The 10,308-nt window shown below is 47.2% G+C and overlaps 1 protein-coding gene across 1 annotated transcript in view; it reads right to left on the reverse strand.

Moving 5' to 3' along the window:
- UBASH3A (ubiquitin associated and SH3 domain containing A) overlaps positions 1 to 7,590 on the reverse strand; it is a 42,982-nt gene extending 35,392 nt beyond the window's left edge. The window contains exons 1-3 of the mRNA XM_040232130.1: positions 7,475 to 7,590; positions 5,228 to 5,281; positions 675 to 861 (exon numbers count right to left, since the gene is read on the reverse strand). Of these exons, the coding sequence (XP_040088064.1) occupies positions 675 to 861; positions 5,228 to 5,281; positions 7,475 to 7,587 (354 nt within the window). The 5' untranslated portion in view covers positions 7,588 to 7,590. The remainder of the gene's footprint in view (positions 1 to 674; positions 862 to 5,227; positions 5,282 to 7,474) is intronic.
- Positions 7,591 to 10,308: the final 2,718 nt, after the last annotated feature.

Below are 10,308 nucleotides of genomic sequence, written 5' to 3' on the forward strand. Positions count from 1 at the left end.
CTGTTCATTAATTGATCCATCACAGGTTTGTGAAGCCCCCACTCAGGCTGAGGCACTTGCTCGTCTCTGTGGGCACAATAGTGAGCGAAGCCTCCTCCCTCCCTTGCGGGTTTCAGTCCAGTGAGGGATGCCAAGTTGCGTCAGACACACTGCCATGCAACAGGGAAAGAGCCACTAGATAGAGAACAAAGGGATGGTGGGAGCACAGAGCGCACAACGCTTCCGGCTGGGGAGCTGCTGCTGCTTAGTCATTGACTCTTTTACAACCCCGTGGACAGTAGCCCATCCGGCTCTTCTGTCCATGGGATTTTCTAGGCAAGAATACTGGAAAGGGTTTCTATTTCCTTCTCCAGGGGATCTTCCCGACCCAGGGATCAAACCTGCATCTCCTACATTGCAGGTGGATTCTTTACCAGTAAACCATCAGGGAAGCCTGCCTGAGGAGGTGGGGAAAACTTAAAAAGGGAGAGGATAAATGAGTTGGGTTCTGAAGGATGAATAGGAGTTGACCAGATGAAGATGAGGAAGTAAAGGCTATCTCATGCAAACATCACTGTAGTGGACCACTCTATGAAAATAAACCCCTTAGTTTTGAGCCATCACCACCTAGTTATTGCAGGAAATGACTCAGCTGCTATGTTAAGGAGAATTAAATGTGCCTCAGGCCAACTCACCGTGAAGAAGTCACAGAGCGTTATATGAGGGAAGACCTCGTGGGCTCTGTTCTTGGCACACTGCCGCCTGCTCTCTCTCCAGAACTCTTGAAGCTTGTCCAGCAGGGGACCCGTGGGGCAGAGGAACAGGGCATACTCCTGGGGGATGGGGTCGTCCAGAGAAGGGTCATTGCAATGGCAGTGTAGCCTGCAAGAGAGGAAGGGACCCTGTCATCTGGCACTGTGGCCAAACGAGTCTTTCCCCAGGGAAGGCAGAGGGCAGTGCCAACGACGACTCGGAACAGCTGGCCATGTGTAGAGCACCAGGGTGTCTGTGCCCAGGCAGAACTCACCGAGCACAGGGCTGAGTGTGATCGCAGAGGAGCTGGGCATCCACCCAGGTCTCTGTGCTGTGCTGTGTCACTTTAGTCGTGTCTGACTTTGCAGCCTCAAGGACTGTAGCCCGCCAAGTTCCTTTGTCTATGGGATTCTCCAGGCAAGAGTACTGGAGTGGGTTGCCCTTTCCTTCTCCAGTGGGTCTTCCTGACCCAGGGATAGAAGCTGTGTCTCTTCTGTCTCCTGCATTGGCAGGCAGTTTCTTTACCACTAGCGCCACCTGGGCAACCAGGTCTCAGACCCTGGCTAGTCTGAGTCCCAGGCTAACAACCAAGACAAGGTGAGAAGGTGGCCAAAATACTCAAAACCTGGTTTTCTAATGGTCCCTCTGGGTCAGGTGTCTCCTTAGGGTTGAAGTTTTCTGGGAAAAACCTGCATTTTAATTTTATCTCATCTTCAAATTAAGTATAAACATCAAAGCCCCAAAGACCTAGACAGAGCTTAGGTAGCTAGTCTATTTTCTTTCAGTTCAGAAAGCTATTTATTTTTATTTGGCTGCTGCAAGCTTTAGTTACGGCATGCGGGATCTTTCGATGCGGTGTGTAGGCGTCAGTATTTGCGGCACGTGGGCTAAGTTGCTTCTAGGCATGTGTGATCTTAGTGCGTCCAATCCGTTGCAAGGTGGATTCTTAACCACTGGACCACCAGGGAAGTCCCAGAAAGTTGTTTAAAATACTATGAAAGATGACATACAGCCCCCAAGTCAGGTTCATTCTCACCAATAATAAAAAATGAATAAAATTGAGGCAACCATGAGATACCACTTTTCTCACTTGTAAAATTACCAGAACGCCTTTCAGAGGATAAAAGCTATACTTCATTTTGTCAAAGGTGCCCAGAGACTGAAGGATGAATTTCTACAACCTTTACATAAAGCAATTTGTCAAGATGTATCAAGAGTGTTAAAATACCCCTTCCATTTGAACCAATAAATCCTTTCCAGAAATATATTCAAGGCAAAAAGTGTAGATAACTCTGCACATATAAAATATTTATTATACCATTATTTATAACAGGAAAGAAGGAAAAAACTAGAAAAGTGATAATAACTTTATCATGTAGTCACTGGAAATGACAGATTCAAATAATTTTTGATGGCTTAGAGAAGTGCCTGTGATATAACATTAAATTTAGAAATCAGGGTACAACCACTGGAGAAGACATGAGATACACATAAATACCTTCTTCTTAACGATAAAAAAAAACACCAAGGAGGAAGCTTTGCTCCCTTTATCAGAGCTCACTTACCAGTTCTAGGAGAGGAAATCTCAACGCTCAATCTGCTTTGTTTCCTCATAGACATTTAGGTAACAGGTGCATAGATAGCACTTGTGTGTATTATTTAAATCAAAAGCTATTGTTCAAATTATACTACAACTTGCATTTTTTACTCAGCAATATGTTTTTGTAATCTCTCCCTGTTGATACACATACATCTGGTTAAGTGTGTCAGAATGAAACTTCTAAGGGCTATAAAACAGTCCATACTTCATCCATCCATGCCACTGATGGACATTTAAATTGTTTTCTTCTTTTAAACCTTCATAGCTCTGTGATTAAGATCTTTTCACATTCTTTATTTTATTTATTTTTTGGCTGCTCTCCGGGGCATGTGGGATCCTAGTTCCCTGACTAAGGATGGAACCTGCAACCGCTGCACTGGACGCAGAATCTTAACCACTGGACCAACCACCAGGGAAGTCCCGTGCACATTCTTTTCAGGCTCTTTGTGTTTCTCCAAGGAATGCACTAAGACATGAACTGCCAGGCAGCATCTGCCCACATTTTCAGTGTTGATATTCACCCCAAATTGCAACCAGGAAAGTGAGAGAGAGACCACCTTCCCCTCATCCTCACCACCGCTTGAAGCTGCCTTTTGTTGTTAACGGCATCCTAATTTGCACCCCCCTGATTGCCAGTGAAGTTGGGCCACTCTTGCAGAGTCCAGGGGACCCACGGTCTCCCTGATCCTTGGCAGGTCTGCTGGTGTGTCTGGCTGAGTCACCACCAGCAGGGACCAACCACGACTCTCATAGCAGTACGTTTATTTTTTTAATTCCAATTTGGCCACTGACTTTAAAATAAATTCAAAATGGATTAAAGATCTAAATGTAAGACCAGAAACTGTAAAACTCCTAGAGGAAAACATAGGCAAAACACTCTCGGACATAAATCATAGTAGGATCCTCTGTGACCCACCTCCCAGAGTAATGGAAATAAAAGCAAAAATAAACAAATGGGACCTAATTAAACTTAAAAGCTTTTGTACAATGAAGGAAACTATAAGCAAGGTGAAAAGACAGCCTTCAGAATGGGAGAAAATAATAGCAAACGAAGCAACTGACAAAGAATTAATCTCAAAAATATATAAGCAACTCCTGCAGCTCAATTCCAGAAAAATAAACGAACCAAAAAATGAGCCAAAGAACTAAACAGACAATTCTCCAAAGAAGACATATAGATGGCTAACAAACACATGAAAAGATGCTCAACATCACTCATTATCAGAGAAATGCAAATCAAAACCACAATGAAGTGCCATCTCACGCTGGTCAGAATGGCTGCTATCCAAAAGTCTACAAGCAATAAATGCTGGAGAGGGTGTGAAGAAAAGGGAACCCTCTTAGACTGTTGGTGGGAATGCAAACTATGGAGAACAGTGTGGAGATTCCTTAAAAAACTGGAAATAGAACTGTCATACAACCCAGCAATCCCACTGCTGGGTATACACACTGAGAAAACCAGAGTTGAAAGAGACATGTGTACCCCAATGTTCATCGCAGCACTGTTTATAATAGCCAGGACATGGAAGAAACCTAGATGTCTATCAGCAGATGAATGGATAAGAAAGCTGTGGTACATGTACCCAATGGAACATTACTCAGCTATTAAAAAGAATGCTTTTGAATCAGTTCTAATGAGGTGGATAAAACTGGAGCTTATTATACAGATCGAAGTTAGAAAAACACCAATATGGTATATTAACACATATATATGGAATTTAGAAAGATGGTAACTATGACCCTATATGTGAGACAGCAAAAGAGACTCAGATGTAAAGAACAGACTTTTGGACTCTGTGGGAGAAGGCGAGGGTGGGATGATTTGAGAGAACAGTATTGAAACATGTATATTATCAAATGTGAAACAGATCGCCAGTCCAGGTTTGATGCATGAGACAGGGTGCTCAGGGCTGGTGCGCTGGGATGACCCAGAGGGATGGGATGGGGAGGGAGGTGGGAGGGGGGGTTCAGGATGGGGAACACATGTACACCCATGGCTGATTCATGTCAATGTATGGCAAAAACCACTACAATATTGTAAAGTAATTAGCCTCCAATTAAAATAAATTAAAAAAGAAAGAAATAGGCAATTCAAATAAAATAAAATAAAGTCAGCCTAGTCCAGATGGTCCTGGGTGTTTCCTTTTTTCTTCTACAGGGGTTGCATTTTTACCCTTGGCCTAGAGTTTTTGGAGGAGGAGGGGGTTCCCACTGAGGACACGCTGAGCCCCCAGTGTTCGCCATCCTGCTCTGGGAACGTCCCCCCAGCCAGTGGGACCTGGGCTTTCTGTTTGCTTTTCTGCAGCTATTCCAGGGTGAAGCACAAGGGGATTTCCCACTGCGGGACAGAATGATGGCATCATGGCACATGCGGGCAGGCCCGAGTTTTAGAGAAAAGGGCGTCCTCTTTGATTCCTGGGGCAGGAGAGCAAGGCTCGTAGCAGTGGGCGGCTGGCAAAGCCGCAGAGCTAGAGGCTGGCAGGGCCGCTTGGAACCCAGAGCTCCCCTGCACCTGGCACCCTTAGGGCTGGGGGCTCGTGCCAAGGCCAGGGAGCTCTCACCACCACCTGCCAGTTCTCACTCCATCAGAAGTGGAGAGAGTGGCGACCTCGATTTCACATCAGCAAAAATGTCTCTTTCTTGTTTATTCAACAACAAACCACATGAATGTTTCTCTTCATTGATAGTCACATTGGGATCACATCAGAATTTTAAGAAATCTTAAGAAAGCATTGTTCAGAGTTTTCTCTCTTTTGTTTTCTGTCCTAGCTGGGGGATTTTTACTGCTTTCCCTGGGCACCGTGGGCTGCATGGAGGTGCCCGCCCACCCAGGGGATCCTGGGGACCTCCCAGCTCCCCTGCAGAGACCCTACAACCTGTAGGCCCCCCACTCACCAGTTTGACGCCTCCTCCGCCGTCTTCCTTCCAGTGGCCGCCAGTGCCTTGAGCCTGTGGGAGGCAGAGTGCAAGGAGATCTCAGAACGCTAACTTTCATTCTTTGGAAAAGGTTGGGGTTGGGGGGTGTCTCCACAACACACCGGACCTTCAGGAGGGACCCCAGGGAGCTGGATGGTTAGACCTCAGAGAGTGATGCAGTGCCCAGACCTCCACCCTCTGTGCAGCATCACTGTGGTTTTGGAAACACAGACTGCTTGCATCTCTCCACTCCCACCCATGATTTCCCTTCCCTGGCCCCCACCCCCAGTCCCTGGCATGGAGACCAAGGGGTCATGTCCTGAGGTTCACCCATGCCTGAATCCCACCTCCCTGACCCTCCCCCATGCACTCTCAGATCTTCAAGGCAGCCATGCAGGGCCGTGTCCCTGGCTTGTACACGTGCCTCCCTGCCCACATGCCCTGGGGGAAATGGAACAGGGTCTTTCAAGCTTGGCTCAGGTGTTCTTCCTCCAGGAAGCCCTCCTCCCTAAAGTGCTCAAGGAGGGTGCACGTGCAGCTCTCCTGTGCTTCCCCACCACACACATGGCCACCTTGCCCCTCATCTCAATGGACTCATGTCTGCCTGCCTGTCCAACCATCTGCGAGCTCCCTGGGCTTAACCGTGTCTTACTCATCCTTGAAACTGGGACGTATGTACAGTGAATTGAGTTTAACCGAAGGGGCCCAACTAGACAGAATGGAGTTTGATGAAGGCAATTCATCCTCAAATTTAGCCTGGATATCGCCAGGAACCTGACATGGCCACTGCCCGGTGGGGCAATTTCAGAGGATGCTGGTGGGGCTGAGGCCACCTGGAGAGGTTAGCAGGAGACTTACCGGGGTGCTCCCACCCAGGGAGACATTTCAAACATGTCTCTCCAACACCAACACATAGCTAATGCTTAAACTGGAAGGAATTGGGCTTATTTTGGTCACACCTTGTGGCATACGAGATCTTAGCTCCGCAACCAGGAATTGAACCCACACCCCTTGCATTGAAAGTATGGCGCCTTAACCACTGGACCGTCAGGAAAGTCCTTAAATTGGAAGGAAGTATGTGTCTAACGGCAAGTTCAGTCACATAATAAAGAGTTAATTTTACAGGCACCGGGACTGCAGTTCCAGCCCTGCCCCTCCTCTACCTTCCCTTTCTTGCCTCTGTGTCCTCGTCTGCACCTGATGGACGGTGCCCAGGATGGCGTCCAGCCTGCGGCAGGCACCCACACATGCCTGATCCTGTTCCTGTCTCACAGACTCCCGGTTTACTGTGAACGCCACGTGACAACAAAGTCCTGATTTGGGTTGGGGAGAAGAGGGGTCCAGCCTCATTCATTCCATGCAGTTGGGCAGGGGTTTGTTATCTGTTTCAGGTGAGATTGCCCCCTCCCCATCCACAGTCGCCTAAGGGGGCTTCTGATGTGCCCATGTGAATATGGGCACAAAAAGGACCAGATCTAAGAACAATGAGGAAGCTGCCACCACTGCCAGGCTCAAAGCTCATCATTCTGGGGGGATTCTTCCCTGGAGGAGGGCATGGCAGCCCACTCCAGTATTCTTACCTGGAGAATCCCATGGACAGAGGAGCCTGGCAGGCTACAGTCCATGGTGTTGCAAGAGTTGACATCACCTAGCTGACTAACACCTTCACCTTCCCTCTCGGGTGGGGATACTCAGGGTGGAGTCGTCTCTGTCTGGCCCTTCTCCTAAGATCACATCCCCCCTGCTTGGGGGCTTCCTTAACCATTATCATTATCACACAGTCAAGAACCCTTACCCACAAGGGGTTTCTCTGCACATTTATTTTTTTTTTCTCTCTGCACATTTAGAAGTAACATTCCTGTGTATTTCAACAGGTCCCAGAATCAGAGACCGTCCCTGACCGACGTAGGGGCTTTCACGAGTCTCAAAAGCCATTTGTGATTATCCAAACTGCCCACAGAGAGGGTCCAGCCAGGCGTCTCCAAACCCTGGTTCCAATTTCACAAACCTCAGGATCCCACCATCACCAGACAGCAAAGTCTGTCTTTAAAAGGCAAAGTGCGCGTCGTTTATAAAAGCAGAAAAGGCCTCATTTTGAGATGAATCCCGGGCCTGCAGGGTGCACCCCTTGACAGGAAGTCAGGGCTCTGAGCTGCCCGCAGTTCTGTGGCCGCAGCAGGGTCAGCTTGGAGTCCAGGGAGCCGGGCCAGGCCGGGCGGTACTCACGCGGTGTGCGCCGGGATGCCCATGCCCAGGAGGGGGTCCAGGAGGGAGGGGGTGCTGCGGCCCTTGAGTTTGTTGAAGACCTTGGCATAGAGCTGGGTCTCGCCCGCTGCCATCGCTTCCTGCTGCAGACTGAGGCAAGCAGATAAAGCTGAGAGGCTGAGGCTGAGAAGAAAACCTCAAGCCCGTTCTGATCTTTCTGACAAAGCTAATATCCTGTTTGCATGAGATACTGCTTTTCAGAGTTCTCTTTGCAGAGTGTGGGTGCAGGGTCCACCAAGCCCCTTCCACAGTGGGGTTTGGGGTCAGGAGGTCATGGGATCGGCTTGGTTCTGACTTGGGCTGGGAGGAGTCTGCCTGGCATGGGTGGGAAGGGAGACTGGGGGAGGGGAATCCGGGGTGGGGTTCTTTACTGGGTCCCACTGGCGGCAGAACCCTGAGCCACCTGGATCTTAGTTTCCCTATCTGTAGAAGACATTAAACTACACTGTATCTGTTGTCCCTCATAGTTCTGAAATTTTTGGCTCTTTTTGTTGTTCATTGATTTCTTTCCTGTAAAAACTTTATAAAGTTTAACACGCATGCAGAAAAGCTGATGAATCCTACGTGTAGAGCTCCGTGCGTTTTCATAGTGAACTGACACCCCCTAATCCTCCAGGACCAGCAGCAAAACAGAGGTCCTTGACCTGGGACCTCTTCCCGGGCCCCCATTCCCAGGGACCACTGGCATTGTTGGGAGACATTTTGATGGTCACAACCAGAGGAGGGGGTGTTTGCTAACTGTGCCTAGTGCGGGGAGGCCAGGAACGCTGCAGCATACACAACAGCAAAGAAGGGTCCAGCTCAAGACGTTAGCAGTGCCAGAGTTGAGATCCTTTGTTCTAAACATCAGCAGAACCTTGGAAGGCCCCGGCCCCAGCGCCCCAGTCTCCTAGTTTCTTCCTCCCTTTCCCGTAGCTGTTGCTCTCACTTGTATATTAATTTTGCTCATCTTTGAACCTGACATAAACAGAACCGTACAGTATGTTCTCTTCCATGTCTGTTCCTTTTGCCCAAAATCACGAGCATGAAATTTATCCATGTTGAGAGCAACCATATTTCTCTATATTGCTGTATATTTCACTGTCTTGTGTTCCAGCAGATACACGCACCATGCTTGATTTCTCTGGTTCTCAGCTGATGTACATTTGGGTGTCTTTCAATTTTGCTGCTTCAGACATTCTTGGTATATTTCTTTGAGTACCCGACGCACGCATTTCTGTTAGGCACCTGTCAGGGTGGGATTGTGTGATCACAGGACACGTTCATCCTTCATCAGACACTGGCGAGCAATTTCACTCAGCAGTCGTACTAGCTCGTTCCCTGAGCAGCAGTGGATTGAAGTTCCTGCCCACACTTGATGTTATCAGTCTTGCAGCCAATCTGGGGGTGTGCCGTGGTATCTCACTGTGGTTCTATATTTGCATTTCCCCAAAGGGCGATGACACTGAGCACCTTGAGACGGGTTATCGGCCATTTGGATTTCCTCTTAGGGGAAGGGCCTCTTCGAGTGGTCCGCCATTTTTAAATTGGGTTGTTTGGGCTTTCTTATCCATTTGTGGAAACTCTGGAGACGAATCTTCTGTTGGATGACTTTATTTATTATTTTATTTTTAATTAATTAATTTTTAGTGTTTTTATCATTTTTAAAAGATTTTTTATTGGAGTATAATTGTTTATAATGCTGTGTTTCTGTGGTACAGAAAAGTGAGTCATCTATACGTAGACTTATATCCCCTCTTTTTTGGATTTCCTTACCATTTAGGTCAACACAGAACACCGAGTAGAGTTCCCTGGGCTCCACAGTAGTTGCTCATTAGTTATCTATCTTATACATGGCGGTGTATATATGTATAAAGCATCTACTTCTGCTTCATTGACTATGCTAAAGCCTTTGACTCTGTGGATCACAACAAATTGTGGAAAACCCTTAGAGAGATGGCAATACCGGACCACCTTACCTGCCTTCCAAAAAACCTGTATGCAAGTCAAGAAGCAACAGTTAGAACTGGACATGGAACAACAGACTGGTTCCAAATTGGGAAAGGAGTACATCAAGGCTGTATAGTGTCACCCTGCTTATTTAACTTATATGCAGAGTACATCATGTGAAATGTTAGGCTGGATGAAGCACAAACTGGAATCAAGATTGCCAGGAGAAATATCAATAACCTCAGATATGCAGATGACACCACCCTTATGGCAGAAAGTGAAGAGGAACTAAAAAGCCTCTTGATGAAGGCGAAAGAGGAGAGTGAAAACGCTGGCTTAAAACTCAACATTCAAAAATGAAGATCATGACGTCTGGTCCCATCACTTCATGGCAAATAGATGGGGAAACAATGGAACCAGTGACAGACTTTATTTTCTTGGGCTCCAAATTCACTTCAGATGGTGACTGCAGCCAAGAAATTAAAAGACGCTTGCTCCTTGGAAGAAAAGCTATGACCAAACTAGACAGCATATTAAAAAGCAGAAATATTACTTTGCCAACAAAGAGGTGTCTAATCAAAGCTATGGATTTTCCAGTAGTCATGTGTGGATGTGAGAGTTGGACCATAAAGAAGGCTGAGCGCTAAAGAATTGATGCTTTTGGACTGTGGTTTTAGAGAAGTCTCTTGAGAGTCCCTTGGACTGCAAGGAGATCAAACCAGTCCATCCTAAAGGAAATCAATCCTGAATATTCATTGGAAGGACTGATGCTGAAGCTGAAGCTCCAATACTTTGGCCACCTGATGTAAAGAACCAACTCATTAGAAAAGACCCTGATGCTGGGAAAGATTGAAGGCAGGAGGAGA

Source organism: Oryx dammah, unplaced genomic scaffold (assembly GCF_014754425.2).
Source record: "Oryx dammah isolate SB20612 unplaced genomic scaffold, SCBI_Odam_1.1 HiC_scaffold_2, whole genome shotgun sequence".
Lineage (NCBI taxonomy): Eukaryota > Metazoa > Chordata > Mammalia > Artiodactyla > Bovidae > Oryx > Oryx dammah.